This window comes from Lissotriton helveticus, chromosome 2_1 (genome assembly GCF_964261635.1).
Source record: "Lissotriton helveticus chromosome 2_1, aLisHel1.1, whole genome shotgun sequence".
NCBI classification, from domain to species: Eukaryota; Metazoa; Chordata; class Amphibia; order Caudata; family Salamandridae; genus Lissotriton; species Lissotriton helveticus.
In genome coordinates, this window is record NC_136059.1 from 1,568,458,986 (window position 1) to 1,568,474,729 (window position 15,744).

The window sequence follows — 15,744 nt, forward strand, 5'->3', positions numbered from 1 at the left end:
CCAAACTGTTGACACACCCTGACTGTGTGTGCCTCTGGCTCCCGCCAACCTGGCACCCAGGGCTCATGCCTCCCCCCGCTCCAACTGCACCACTGCAAAACCCAACCGGCAACTCCCCGGCCACATGCAAGCACCTTGCAAAAGGCACCATGGGCACCGCAACCAGGGAAGGCTACAAAGGGCCACAACACCCACCGTGCCTCCCAACCTCTTGATACAATTACAGTTCATATCCTTCAAGTATACTGCTGCATGTATCTAGCAGAGGACATGTATAAAAATGATAACATGGACACTGCGATTTCCTAAAATGTCCCACCTGAGCCCAAGGGCCCCAACTATGTGGTGGGCTTCATAACTCACCTGGGGACAGTTCTGTGTGATGGCCTTAGCTTCAAGATTGCCACAGGGTCTGGAATATTAGTACCAGAACTGGACCGTGCTATGGTACAGTGGTAAAACCAAAATCTAGCAAAATCTCAACACAAATGTTGTATGTCTGCTTCTTCATAATAGCAGAGTGACATGTTACGTTCAACACACTGTCAAGTCCAGTGTTTTTTTAGCCAGCAGCACTTTCCATACTGGAATTCTGCAAGTCCCATAATACAATGTGGCATTCGCTAAAACGTCAACTATTTCTTTAGGACAAGTCTTTAAAATGTATATGACAATGATCAATTTGGATTACATGCATTCCAATACAAGCGTTCAGGAAAATGAGGAAAAAAAAACGGATAACTGTTTAGTAGTTCTTTAATATCATCAATACATTGTTGCACAAATCAAAACCAATGACATCACATAATGCACAGAAGCACAAACAGTGAGGATACAAATCTATGGAATGCTCCCTTCCCCAGACCAATACGTGTGCAGGAAGGAGTATGCCGGGAAAGAACATCCAATCATAAACAATGATCTACTCCACGTTCACCATGAGCTTTGGTCCACCCTCCCAAAAAACGGAACATTTGAACATAATTCCTTTACAGACAACATGGCTTCTCATAGTAAGTTTACAATATTGCAAGTTTAGTGATTTGTTGTGCATTTATTTCAGTGGACGAGGGGTGCCTGCTTGAGCGAGATGAGGACTGAGCGCATTCGGGATACATCCTTGGACTGCTTACTAGATTTGGGGTTAAAGTCACAGAGCCGAGCTACGCGTTCCCACTCAGTACCTGGAGTGGTTTCTTCAACTTCGCTCACAAAAGCTTCTTCGGCTGCCCTGAAACCAACACATCACAAAATTGATGTTATTTTTCTTTTTCATGCAGATGAAATATATACAACTTGAGGTTTTAACTGAGAAACAACAATACCACTTGCATGCAACCTATTGTTCAAAAGTCATAATTTAAAGTGTTTTATTACGAGAAAAGAGCATTGGGCCAAGGTACTGCATAATTCTAGAGAGCAAAGTGTTTAATTGCTATATAATGGCTTCTTGTTTCTCCTCAATCAAGTATGTACAGACACTATTCACAAGAAGGATATTAGGGGTCTGATGACAGCTAAAAAATATAATAGTAAGGTAGGTTATCCTTAAAAAGTTTGCCTTAAGTACCAGCGCCTCAGCTTAGCACCAATTTCACACAGACCAAGGAGAAAAAGTTTGAACTTTTCTATTACTCTTATATTTGAAGCACATTTAACAAGATCCAAAGAGCACTCCAGGAAATTCAGACTCATCTTAAATTTCCCAGGAACATTCCACTGTGCAGCATTTATACATGCAGATTTCTCACCAGATCCCTACAACACTGGCAATTTCCAAATGTGTAAGTGCATCTTGTGAAAGCATACTTTTACTCAGATTCTATGAACGTGCGTGAGGATTTTACATTGTCAAATGGCATTTATTTTGCACATAAGTTCAAAGAGAGCAGTGAGAAATGCAGCCAGACACCCATCTGGCAACAGCTGCCTTAGCGGCTGCTTGACCAACATATCACTCCATCCAAAATTAACAGAATTAACCTGTAGGATGCAGAACCCAACATCTATACAAATAAAGAAATAGACATATGCCAGCCATCTAGGTTGTACACCTTCTCATAAGCCAAAAATGTGTGTGGGATGGGAAACCACATGGAAAGGAAGATCTTATTTAAATGGACCTCGGTCAAAACCTTGAGAATAAAAGTGGAATGAGCTCTCAGAATGGTTATGTACTCATGGAACACAGTAGATGACAGAGACAAACATACAGCCTAAAGTTCAATCGTGTTCAGTCAAGATTATGACAACAAAGGAGGTCTTGGTCCTTTTCTAAGAGAGAAGCTTAAGATTGCAGGTGGTCTTACGTCAAAAGGGATTACCTATCAATTTCGCCAGGATAACATCCCAGGAGGCCATAGGCTGCCTGACTGTGGAAAGCAGGGAGATCAAGCCCTGCAGAGGTCTTGTGACCTCATCAGTACCGAGAAATATTACCTATATCCTGTTTCGGCAACGTACAAAGGGTGCTGAATACGCTTTGTGGTTATCCACTTGCACGTCAAATTCAGATGGCTGCTGGGACAAGGACATGACATTGTTTACCAAGCAAATAAGGGGGTTAAAATTAATTGGCAATCGCCAATAAGAGGGATTTTAGCCACTTGCTGGTCTACTGTACTCTTGTTGTGTACTTCATGGCAGCTGCCAGGATATCCAGGTTTTCCAAGTAGGAGCAAAGAGGGAAACGAACTGTTCTTCAAGGACCAGGCACTCTAGATCAGCAATGTAGGAGAGAAATGAACAACAATCTCCCTGTACATGGACAGGAGTGGGAGATTATTCTGAAAACTGACCAAGAATCGTATTTAGCAGCAGAGCTGGGACAAGCAGGATGAAAAAGCACCTGATCCCATAGCTGAATTTCAGCAGTACTAACAGAATCAGGGTAGAAAGAGGAAAGGTGTACAATAAGTTTCTTCTTTAATATAACATGAGGCTAACAGGGGACCAATACCTATTCTGGATTTGTACAGTTAATGACTGAGCAGACCTTAAAGAAAGAATTGAGAACTTCATGTGGTACGTGGGGGCACCAGTTGAGGCAGTCTGATTTCTGGTTATCGAGCCCAGCGATGTAGGCAAGCAAAATGAACATACCCTGAAGATGGCCCATTCTAAAGCTACAAGGACAGCCAGTAGTTGCAAGGCCATTGTTATTTTAGCATTTAGAAGAGAGGAGGTAATTTACAGTGTGGGACATCACAACTCAGAAATCCGATAAATACAAAGAAAACTGCCCACTATAGGTCTAGCACATTTATGTGAAAAGACAAGTCCAGTCTCTCCACAAGGTACCAGTTGAGAGAGATTCTCAACTGAACCATTCGAATGCAAGCATGGACTCACCACCTCAAAGTTGGCAAAAAGGATTCTTTTAAGTGAGTCAGTCTGGGACTGGCTTTCAGGCAACTGATCCCAGGGTTGTGCCAGTTTAAGTTTCAGAGAATGTGTGCAGAGCTTGGCATGTGCCAACAACCCAAAACTGTTGCCTAGGAAAGGTCCATGGTCTGACTGATGATCAATACCCTTTCTGGAGAATGAAGGCCCTTGCAAGCCCAAAGTCTAGAGGGTCCACATGAAATGAATCCCCGGAGGGTGTCAGCGAGCATTTTGTGACGTTCAGCTATAACTAAAGATAAAAAAAGGGTCTGAGGCAGGCAGGAATTCCGACAACTTGACAGTTAATACTCTGATAAGGCTATAGTTCAAGTAGGGGCAGCAACTGACTTTCTGAAGCTGCTGAAAGGCATTCACTCTTGCCAGGAGCTTGGTTAACTCGTTTGGTGCATCGGACGACCCCATGCCATCCGATGTCACAGTGGGCGTGTGCAGAGGACGGCCAGGGGCCGTCCGAAACACGCCCACTCCATAAATCACCTGCACCATGGTGGAATTCATGCAGCGGTCAACGGGTTAAAAACCAGGGAATCATGTTCTATCCAGCACCTTGAAGTAGTAGTTTAAAACTAAAGCAGAGCTACTTTTCTTTGTTTCTCCACAAAGGGTATGTTGACTGAAGCACCCTGCCTGATCACAAAAGACAGCAAGTTATTGTTCTGGGCCTGCCAGCAGCAACTGTATTCATTCTGTGGTGAAAACATGAATTGCAACTTTGCCTTTTGGCTTTTCTCCCGCAGTTGATAAAGCAGGAGATATTCTTACTAGCTCTATTCTGTCACGGTAACACATCAGATGCCTCCTGATGACTAGAGTTTTGTAAGTCATTTACCATTAATTCACACTGAAAAACATCAAGGTAGAGAAAGATCTCATGAATTAAACTAAACTCCAAAAGTAGTTTGGGAGAGATATAGTGGGGGTTCCAAACACCACATTGTCCTGTAAAATGTAGTAGTCTTACACCCCGAGGGAGTGTAACTGGCCAGCTCTTTATATTGAGATAAACAAATAAGCACCTTTTAGGCTCCCAATTCAATCTGGTTGACAAACTTGGGTTTGAATGAGATTTAAACAGCAAGCTAGGACAACCTTTAAAACCGATCATTGCTGGGTCCCCGCATGCGGGAGGTAAAATTCAATTACCCCTAAATTTACCTTTTCCGGTGTACTAGTCTATCGATCTCCTGCACCAGCTACTTCCTGGGTTTCTGCTTTTCCCGAACTTATAACTCCTCTGGTTATGAGAACAGCTAACTTTTCCCTTCTAGGAGACTTATATATTCATTTAGAAAATCCTGCATGCAAAACTAGCACTGGTTTTATCTCTGATTTGGCTTCCTTAAACGTCAAACTACTTAATTCCAGTCCTACGCATGAGGCGGGCCATTTACTAGACCCTATCTTTTCGAATCTCGTTGAGATCACATGTTCTCCTACACTACGAATATGCTGGTGTGATCACTATCCTATTAGATTCAATCTAACACTCCCTGCATATTGTGTATTAACCTCTTTGGCTCAAGAATCGCAAATTAGGAACTGGAAAAAACTTGATATCACTGCCCTGAATACTTATTTAAACTCTCACCTTCCCTGTTCCAAACAATTAGTTCACTCTTTTTCTAACTCAGTGCAGAAATAGCTTCTTACGGCGATAGGCACCTGTCTACACTCTCAAACAAAAGAGTAAGCAACCACCGGCCCCCAGCACCTTAGTTCACCGAATCGCTGAAAACAGAAAAAGCGAACTGCAAAGCTATGGAACGTAGGTGGAGAAAAAAACTACACACCTGAATCTAAAATTGGCTACAAAACCATGTTAAAAAAAATATCATAACCTTTGCAGAAAAGCCCGACCAGATTATGTCTCCACCACCATCTCGGATGCCCTTAACTGCTCCAAAATGCTCTTTAATATGGTCAAGGAGCTCGCGGGCTCAAAAACTCAAGCAACGCCCCATGCACCAAATAAACAGAAATGTGAAACACTGGCCACCTTTTTTATCCAAAAAGTTGAAAAAATCTACCAAAACATCGTGCTTGCGCAAGATAAGAATCTGCTTCCCTCATCTGAATCACCCAAACCACTCTTCACAGACAATACCGGTCATAACCCAAATTGAGTCACCTGGCACTCCTGATTGCCTTCTTGATTCCTGGCCCCGTTAAATATAGACACTCTAATAAACAAGCTTTGCCTATTTCTGTGCATAAGCAATTGGATCCTTCTTCGCTATCGTGATCACAGATCTCCTAAATGCTTCCTTACAGAAAGCTACTATCCCATCTGACTGGAAACATGCCATGATACACCCACTTCTGAAAAAAGCTAACACTGACCCCGATTAATCCGCGAACTATCAACCTATTTCCCTGCAGCCGGTTTTCTCAAAAATACTAGAGAAGCACGTTCACTCGCATCTCGCTCAGTTTGTGACCACTCAAAATCTTTTGCATCCCACCCAGTCTGGTTTCATAACAGGTTTCTCCACAGAAACCACTTTGTTAGGTGTTACGGAAAACATACGCCGCCACCTGGATACTGTAGACACCGTGGCTCTTATCCTACGGTCGCATACTGTTTTAATCAATACTCTCAGGTCACTGGGCATCTGTGGCACAGCTCTCAACTGGCTCGCCTCCTTCCTCACAAATCGCACCTTTTAAGTTTTTTCCCGTACGGCCTGCTCAGAAACTCATTCTTTCGCCCATGGGTTGCCACAGGGCTCCATACTTAGTCCTCTACTTTTTAATTTCTATGTAAGACCCCTAGCTGAAGTGGTAGAGGAATCAGGGCTGTCCTATTCATATGCCGACGATTCCCAAATTATTTTTTCTCTCTCCTCAAAGAACACTAAGGTCTCTTCCCCCCTACAAATGGGTCTAATCAAAATAGCATCATAGACTATCTTAATTTAAAATGAGAGAAAACCGAGGTGCTCGTATTTGGAAAAAACAAACATCTGTGGGGCCCTCAACACTGGCATTGTGAAATGGGCCCTCTCCCCACACCCTCCCCCCCAGGCTCGAAACCTGGGCATCATCATTGATGATTCGCCTAGCATGCACTCTCAAGCAGTAAAATTAATGGCTACATGTTTCGCCATTCTCAAATGGCTAAAAAAAAATCTGCTGGATGTTACCAGAGTCCACTCAGAAAACCGTGGACAATGCCCTGATCACGTCAAGGCTGGACTACGGAAATGTGCTCTACTTGGGCTCAAACAAAGTCGTAACCCGCAGGCTGCAGATGGTACAGAATTCTGCAGCCAGGTTGCTGTGCGAGGTCCCAAGAGGCACCTCCATTTCTCCACATCTACGAAACTTGCACTGGTTCAGGGTGGAAAACCGAGTCAAATTCAAAGCCCTGAGCTACATGCATAAAATCAAAGCAGGTAACGCCCCGCAATACCTTCAATCCTTGGGCTGTCCCTATTTTACCTCTCGTAACCTCCGTTCCTTCACGCAAGGGAAATTCATCGTTCCCAAAATCAAGCTTTCAGGGATGGGCGGAAGGTAGTTCTCCTATCTGGGCCCCTCACTTTGGAATGCACTGCCTACAGCACTACGCAAAGAGACTGACTATATTCAATTTTGCAAATCCTTAAAGACATAGCTTTTTGACAACTAACCGGCTACTATAATTCCATCTACACCTCGGATTTGCGGCTGCGCATTATAAATTCAAATAATAATATTAATCATAACAACAAAAACATGTGTATCGACATCAAATTTAATACCCATATGTATGGTCCAGTTCTTAAGCTAGCATCTTAAAATTACTGTTCTACACACAGTGGTATTCTATTGTGCAGCCTGCATAGAATACAGGACAGTTCAATGCTGATAGGTCGATGTGTGTGCAGGCAAGGTTCCTTCAATAAACCTTAAGTATTACTTGTTGATTGAGATAAAAAGAGCAACATTACAGATGAATGAAAAGTTGCTTTGTGATGTGAGCTCGAAGTATGAAGCCAGTGTACAATTGCAAACTTGAAATAAGAAAAACAATGGTATCTACTAAAGAGGCGGGACTATTTACAGTGAGCATCTGAAATTAATTTAAAAACAAGCTCCGGTTAAGGGAATTGTTGGCAGTAGAATACTTACTACGCATATTACCCGTTGTGTTCGAGCCATCACGCGCCACTGTGAGTAAAGCGCAAGTCAGCAAAGAGCCTGGAGTGCGTCAGTTGCCAAGTGAACAGCAGTCAGCGAGGACAGGACACACAGACAACATAGACTCTGGGCCAATGATAAAGGGTGTGGTCGTCATTTTAAATGGTGGTCAAATTATCATCTGTGTTCAGAAGCAAGAGGTCAACTGCGTTCAATTTGACACTTTGAGGATAGTGTAAATAGGGTTACAAATTGGATTATTGCGCTCACCAGCCGTGGAAATGAAGGTGATTTGGAGTTGAAATTTCTGCTGCTCATATTGTTATTCCGTGTGGTGAAGAATAGATTATAGACTAGTCCAGACAGGTCAGGTGAAGAGTGGGCTCAGAACTATTTGTTATATGAAAGAGTGAACAAAGCATTATCATTAACCATCCCCAAGTATTCTAAACAAAACCCGGAGAACCATCTATGAGGAAGCCATTACCAACTACTCGCTGGAAAACTCCTGAGGTGGAAAGCCGGGAGCATCATGTGTTCATTTTTTAACTGTTTGTCTTTTTTAAAAATACTTGATTGTGCACTTTTGAGCACTTACCCTCCCTCCACTCCTCACACTGCCTGCTCTTCCTGTGCAGCCGATTAGGCGCTGTCACCGGGACTGGCAGGGGATCCGCCATCTTGGGGGTAGCCCATGGTTGACGCTGCAGTCTTCCTTACACCGGCTCTGGAAATTAGTATATAAGTCGCGCCCCCTGCCCGCACGCATTACCAACTACTCGCTGGAAAACTCCTGAGGCGAAAAGCCGGGAGCATCTTATGTTCATTTTTTAACTGTTTGCCTTTTTTAAAAATACTTGATTGTGCACTTTTGAGCACTTACCCTCCCTCCACTCCTCACACTGCCTGCTCTTCCCGTGCAGCCGATTAGGCGCTGTCACCAGGGCTGGCAGGGGATCCGCCATCTTGGGGGTAGCCCAGGGTTGACGTTGCAGTCTTCCTTACACCAGCTCCTAATCTGCATAAAATGTGCATCCCCTCCAAAGGCAAGCCCGTCTGCGCCACGCTGGGGCAAGGGGGCTATTTTCCCTGCATCTCCGTTGACTTATTCATCTGAAAGCTTGGTGAACCTCCGCAGCTTAGCCGGCCCTCTTTGTCCATCCACTGCTAGTCATCTTATTCAATTAGGTATCTTTCAGCCTTTGTCACAAATACGTCACTGGATTCCGCAATCGAGGCCTGCCCTAGCCGTAACTCAACAAATAAACATACTCTATCTTAATACTAGATCTCTTGTGAAGCACCTACTGGATATCTTTCTCCTTCTTGCTTGTCAAAAACCGGATATTCTTTTCCTTACAGAGACGTGGCTTAACATTGATTCATCCCCAGACATACTAGCAGCACTCCCTGATAATTACTGCATTTTACAGGTAGATCGCGCCCCAGGTAAAATGGGTGGTGGAGTAGCTGCCATTATTAACAAACATTTAGTATTTTCTAAATTGACGTCCCTCGACCTTCCTGTAGCAGACAATTTGGTTATCAGACTTGACTAGGTCTGGCCCACTCATATGTGTGCTGATCTACAGGCCCCCCTCAGAGTATGCCCACGTTTCCTTTCTCTCTGTGCGACCAATTGGCCACATTGGTCACTGATTATACAAAGATCTTGTTGATCGGCGATTTCAATTATTGGCTTAATAGTCCGTCTGGTGGCCCTTCGGCGAGTGAGCTCATGGACCTTCTTACAGGGCTCAACTTTAGCCATCACATCAATACCGCCACCCATATTAAAGGGCATACGCTAGATCAGATCTGGAGTTCTAACCTTAGCATCTCACCCCCTATTATTTCTCCATGCATCTGGTCTGACCACTTTCTGATCCAATTTAAATTTTTTATCCCTAAGCCCACTATAAACGCAGACACCAGAGAAGGCTTGATTAGGAAGTGGGGCTCTCTTGACACGCCAGCCTTTCTGGGAAGTCTGAAGAACTCAATTCCTGCTCAGAATACAGACCGTAACCAATCTGTAGCTAATATCTCGGATTGGCTTGTAAATGCAAGTGATATACACGCCCCATTGAAAAAGTTGAAAACCTTGCGCCAATCTGACGCCCACAAGTGGTTCTCTCCTGACCTGATGGCGAAAAAATTAATTGTTCGCCAGAAGGAACGCGAGTGGAGAAGAAACTACCACTCTCTCGGAAAGACCCACTATTTGGCCACTTGCTCAGTCTACATGAAGGCCATCTTTCTAGCCAAAGCGGAATTTTTCTCTAGTATTATTGAAATGTCTAACAACAAATCGAAGGACATCTTTTCCATCGTCGATAAGCTCTCAAATCCTGCAAGAACCCAGCCCAAACCTGTAGCCAAAGAAGGGGTCCCAGACAATACACAACAAATTACACAATTCAAGGTTTGATGCGTTGAATTATTTCACAAAAGATCGAATCAAGGTGCAAAGTGTTTTAATTTTCACCACACCTGTGCTAAACATTCATTAGCTCATTACTCAGAACATGAATATACACACATTACACACAATTTCAATAAGCCCAAAAGGGGGGGGGAGGGGGAAAGAACAGGGGAAAGGAATAAGCATTTCTTGATAGTTCAACATCACTATTCAATAATTTCAAATGCGTGTGACCATATTTGAGAATCACAGAAGACAAATTTCACAGATCCCCAAGTGTGGGGTCAAAAGCAGTGCTTAACAATCAACATCATATTTTTTGTACAGAATCTCCTATTCAGCTATACACATTCAACTGTTCTGTAGGAGTTCAAATTAGTAGAGAAGTCTACGTTTCGACCCATAGAATGTAGGACAGTATATCCTTACTACGCGGGTCTTCGTCAGGACGTGAGGGAGGGAAGGAGTGTGGGGCTGTTCCTGCTCAGGAGTCAGGTAAAGGTTCTGGCCGTATCCGAGCGAAATGGTAGAATTTGTTGTACCTCTACAGCGGTGCTGTGTAGGATCATGGATAGGGTGTTAGTGCAGTTGGTAAATTCGGTCCATACGAGTCAAAATTCATCAGTGAATCCGGGGTTTGATTTTAAAGATAAACAGCAGGCCAGCGTCTGTCACGGTAAAGGCACAGTCACACAGTGCTGATAAATAGGGGTAGCGGTGCCGTATCTCTGATTAGATAGAAATCCTTCAACACGCTGTCATTGCGGTCGGGCGGTTTGTTTAAAAACGTTACATGGGTCCGAGCTCCACCATTAGATCCGAAGTATTTTCTGTAGGCGCGCGTACGAGGCAGCGTCTGGCCCAGCCTGATTCTTCCAGGCTGGGCCAGACGCTGCCTCGTACGCGCGCCTACAGAAAATACTTCGGATCTAATGGTGGAGCTCGGACCCATGTAACGTTTTTAAACAAACCGCCCGACCGCAATGACAGCGTGTTGAAGGATTTCTATCTAATCAGAGATACGGCACCGCTACCCCTATTTATCAGCACTGTGTGACTGTGCCTTTACCGTGACAGACGCTGGCCTGCTGTTTATCTTTAAAATCAAACCCCGGATTCACTGATGAATTTTGACTCGTATGGACCGAATTTACCAACTGCACTAACACCCTATCCATGATCCTACACAGCACCGCTGTAGAGGTACAACAAATTCTACCATTTCGCTCGGATACGGCCAGAACCTTTACCTGACTCCTGAGCAGGAACAGCCCCACACTCCTTCCCTCCCTCACGTCCTGACGAAGACCCGCGTAGTAAGGATATACTGTCCTACATTCTATGGGTCGAAACGTAGACTTCTCTACTAATTTGAACTCCTACAGAACAGTTGAATGTGTATAGCTGAATAGGAGATTCTGTACAAAAAATATGATGTTGATTGTTAAGCACTGCTTTTGACCCCACACTTGGGGATCTGTGAAATTTGTCTTCTGTGATTCTCAAATATGGTCACACGCATTTGAAATTATTGAATAGTGATGTTGAACTATCAAGAAATGCTTATTCCTTTCCCCTGTTCTTTCCCCCTCCCCCCCCCCCTTTTGGGCTTATTGAAATTGTGTGTAATGTGTGTATATTCATGTTCTGAGTAATGAGCTAATGAATGTTTAGCACAGGTGTGGTGAAAATTAAAACACTTTGCACCTTGATTCGATCTTTTGTGAAATAATTCAACGCATCAAACCTTGAATTGTGTAATTTGTTGTGTATTGTCTGGGACCCCTTCTTTCTATACCGAGCAATTACCCAGGTCCTACTGACTGTATGGGTCTAACCCCAATTTTACAATATACAAACCTGTAGCCACACAGGATTTCTGTAATACCCATTACCATTACTTTTTGGACAAAATCACGCTCATTAAATCCAGCATCCCTATGATCTCCCCTGCTTCCCTGGACTCCACTCACATCTCCAGTGCACTTTCCCTGGACCAATTTCCTCTTCTGAAAGTTCCGTCTTTGCTTGTCCTCACGGCTAGGGTCAAGTCGGGCTCTCCACATGATTGCTGCCCTCCTTATGTGCTAAAAGAGGTAATCACCGCCTTCCCTTCCCCTATATTAAGACTCCTCAACACCTTCTTGACCCAAGGCATGGTAGCGTACTCATTTAAGGAGGCAGTGGTGGTGCCCCTTCAAAAAAAAAAAATCAGGTGTGGAAGTCACTACCTTACCTAATTACAGGCCAATATCTTTACTACCGTATCTGGCCAAAGTATTGGAAGCCCATGTAACATCTCATCTTTCTAGCTTCATTGAGCAATCAGACTTCTTGGATTCTGCCCAAGCCGGGTTTCATCTGGCCCATTCGACTGAAGCAGTTATAACAGCAGTCCTGGAATCCCTACGCCATAACGCTGATTTAGGCATTCCTCAGGCCCTGGTCCTGCTTGATTTGTCGGCTGCGTTTGACACGGTCGATCATGACATCCTTCTCGACCGTGTCAGACTAGCCGGCATCTGTGGCCCTGCCCGTGATTGGGTAAGGTCTTTTCTAAGTGACCGCTTGCAAGCCGTCGGTTTGCACCCCTTTTTATCTCCTAAACTTCACACTACCTGTGGGGTCCCCCAGGGCTCTTCGTTATCACCCATTTTGTTCAATATTTATATGCTCCCCCTACTTCACTCCCTAAAAACTTTTAAAGTCACTACTTTTAATTATGCAGATGATCTGCAACTCATCTTTACCATCGATGACTCCCCAGAATCTATTCATCAATTTCAGTCCACCATGCTCTTCATACGTCATTGGATGGACAGCAACCAACTAAAATTGAACCCCGAAAAGACAGAATTGGTCCTCTTCGGCAAAAGCTAGCCTCTGTGGGGCCCACACTACTGGCCCTCCGAACTGGGCTTACCCCCAACCCCGTCCAGTTCAGTTCAGTTAAAAGCCTAGGGGTACTCATTGATGAAGAGCTTTCATTAAGGCCTCAAGTAAACTCGGTGGTGTCATCCTGTTTCTTTCAGCTTCGTAAAATAAATAAGATTAGTCGGATGCTCACCCAGGCCACTTTGACCTAGGTTGTGATGGCCTTGGTACTGTCACACTTAGATTAAACCAACGCCATCTACCTGGACCTTCCTATTGCTCTTGGTAAACGCCTTCAGATGGCTCAAAACCAGGCAGCCAGGCTTATATATCGTCTTCCGCGTTGGCAATCCGCAAGACCTCTGCTGAAGCAACTTCATTGGCTTCCGATTACACAGCGTGTACTTTTTAAAACCGCCTGTATAACCTTCAAGGGTCTTCACGCACGTTGCCCTAAGTTCATCCAAATACTTTTGCCCAGGTACACTCCCCCACGCAGCCTGCGCTCTGCTTCACAAATCCTACTGACTGTTCACCGTCATAAATTCCAACGTAAGGGAGGACGTAGGTTTGCCACGCTTGCCACTAAACTGTGGAACTCTCTCACTCTAGAGACACGCTCTTGTACCACTCTTATTCAGTTCAGGAGGCATCTTAAAACTTGGTTGTTTGTCCAGACCTTAGCTTAGCCCCCCGTCAGACCTCTGATATGTAGTTTCCCAGTCTATGTTGGTTAGCGCCATGAAACCCTCGGGCGAACGAGCGCAGTATAAATTCTTGTTATGATAAGATAAGAAGAGTGGATAAACACATTTTGAATTACATTCAAACAGATTAGAACAACCTGCTTCCAGTAAAGAAGAAACATTGTTTTGCCTTGTTAGGCCCATAAATAGGAGAACTAAAAGCAGTTTCCTAAGAAGAGTAGAGCTAGATATAAGAATATGTTTTACAGTGCTATTACAGATGTGGACAACAACCTTGCAACAAAAGCGTGCAAAGGATTAACTAGTTTTTCCACAGTGAACAGAAAAGGAATGATCTTTTGATGACAGCTTTTCTGCTTTAAAAACAAAATAGCTACTGGTTGTAAATTTGGTACACTGCACAAGTTCGTAAGAGATCAAGTGCTAATGCATGCATATATCAAGTCATAGAAAAAAAGACTGGCTAAACGAGGACTTAAAAATGTTGTGGCTACTTTTCACAAGGCAGAAAAGTTAGGGAGGTGTGCTAACATGATTTAGTAAGAAATCAGTGAGTTGGATAGTGAAGTGGTAGGGAAAAGATATTTTAAGAAACAAGGAAAAGAGCACTTAGTGAATGTGACAGTGTTGGGTGGCAAAAAAAAGGCATCAGTGGTAATCCAGATGATAAAGGTGGGACAGTAACAACCATTAGGCTTAGAGTAATCATGTCCAGCAGCGAAACTAAGATGGGAGAATTGTGTTGTAATAGGCCATTTACTATAGTATGCAAAAGGAAGGAATCTACGATTAAGCATATATATAGACAAAGAAGTAAAACCAAATTCTAGTGATGAAGAGCCTACTAAAAGTAATGTTTTAACGTTAAAGGACAGTATTAGTCTGCAAAGTCACAAGCGGTGCAGGGGAAAAACTTTTTGCTATAAAAAAAAAAAAAAAAAATCGGGGTGTAGGCTTCCAAGTAGCAGAAGATTCTACCTCATCATACACCAATGTGGTGAAGGAGGTTTGAAAAGGGTAAAGTGTATGGAAAATGGGTGGTAAATTATTTGAGTGGGACAGTAACCCAGAAGGGAACAACAGTACCTAATAACATTTTAAAATATAGGAACCTAGTGCTCAGATTCAACAATATAAAACAGTAGGTAAACTGGTTGTCGCCAAGAAGTGACCATCTGTGTTGGGTTGTTTCGAAAAGCGGAAGCTACATATAGTTTTAGAACCAAATAATATTGAGCAGGTTATTATAGTCGTCGAGGGGGAGACAATACGTACTAGCATGTTGAAGACAATTTTGATGAAGTTTAAGGGAAACATTGGTCAATTACATTGGTTGGAGTACAGAATTATACTAAACGATGATGCTTGCCTGGAAGATCACAAAGTATTCAAATTTCACTGTGGGAAGAAGCACCAAAAGAGCTGGAGAAAGAGTCGCTGATTTCAATAAACATGCAATGGCATCAGATTGTTTATCCCCTTTGGTAACTGCACCATGGGCCAATAGGTAAATAAGGCTGTGAGGATTTCTGCAATCTTAGTATTATGGTAGATAGGCTTCCTTGACTAAATATTGGGGAAATGATGGCCACTGTTAAGAGGGCAAGTTGGTTTTCTACAGTGGAACTGCTGTCGACCACCAGATTCCTTTAGAGAAAGAAAGACATACACAATGCCTTCATCACCGCAGATAGGCATTTCCAATTTAAGTGAATGCTATTTGGGTTGACATCCATGGTGCCCTCAAAGTTTAAGGGTTCAATCGTTTGAAAAGAGAATACATTTTTTCAGGTTTGTAGGAGAGTAGGGTCTGCAATCCTATGATCACCCAGATTTTTGCTTTTTGCTTCACTGGTTTACGACTTTCCCTGGCTGTGGGCCTGCTAATCAGACCCACAGCCTAGCTGTTCTCTCTATCCAAATTGTACTCAGGTACTGAATTGGCACTGGGCCCTCTCTGAGTCCCTGTACCCAGGGCTGAGGGGTACCCAGAAGTCTCCCAGGGGCTGCAGCATGTATTATGCCACCCCTGGGCTGACTAACTAAACTGACACAACTGGCTGCTTGACAGCTGGGGCAAGGTGGTGTAATCACCCTTTGCTGTAGATATAGTATACCTATATCTAAACCTAAATGGGCACACAGATCTCCTATCAGTCACTCCTATGGCAGGCCTTGACAATCCTGAAGGCAGAGTGCTTGGAATCGTGT

At 43.6% G+C, this 15,744-nt stretch overlaps 1 protein-coding gene across 3 annotated transcripts in view; it reads right to left on the minus strand.

Annotated features, from left to right (window-relative positions):
* Positions 1-738: 738 nt before the first annotated feature.
* The window catches only part of CLTA (clathrin light chain A), a 142,534-nt gene continuing 127,528 nt past the window's right edge, over positions 739-15,744 (minus strand). For all 3 annotated transcript variants that reach the window (XM_078676538.1, XM_078676537.1, XM_078676536.1), the window contains one exon: positions 739-1,231. In XM_078676538.1, coding sequence (XP_078532664.1) covers positions 1,060-1,231 — 172 coding nt within the window. In that variant the 3' untranslated portion in view covers positions 739-1,059. The remainder of the gene's footprint in view (positions 1,232-15,744) is intronic.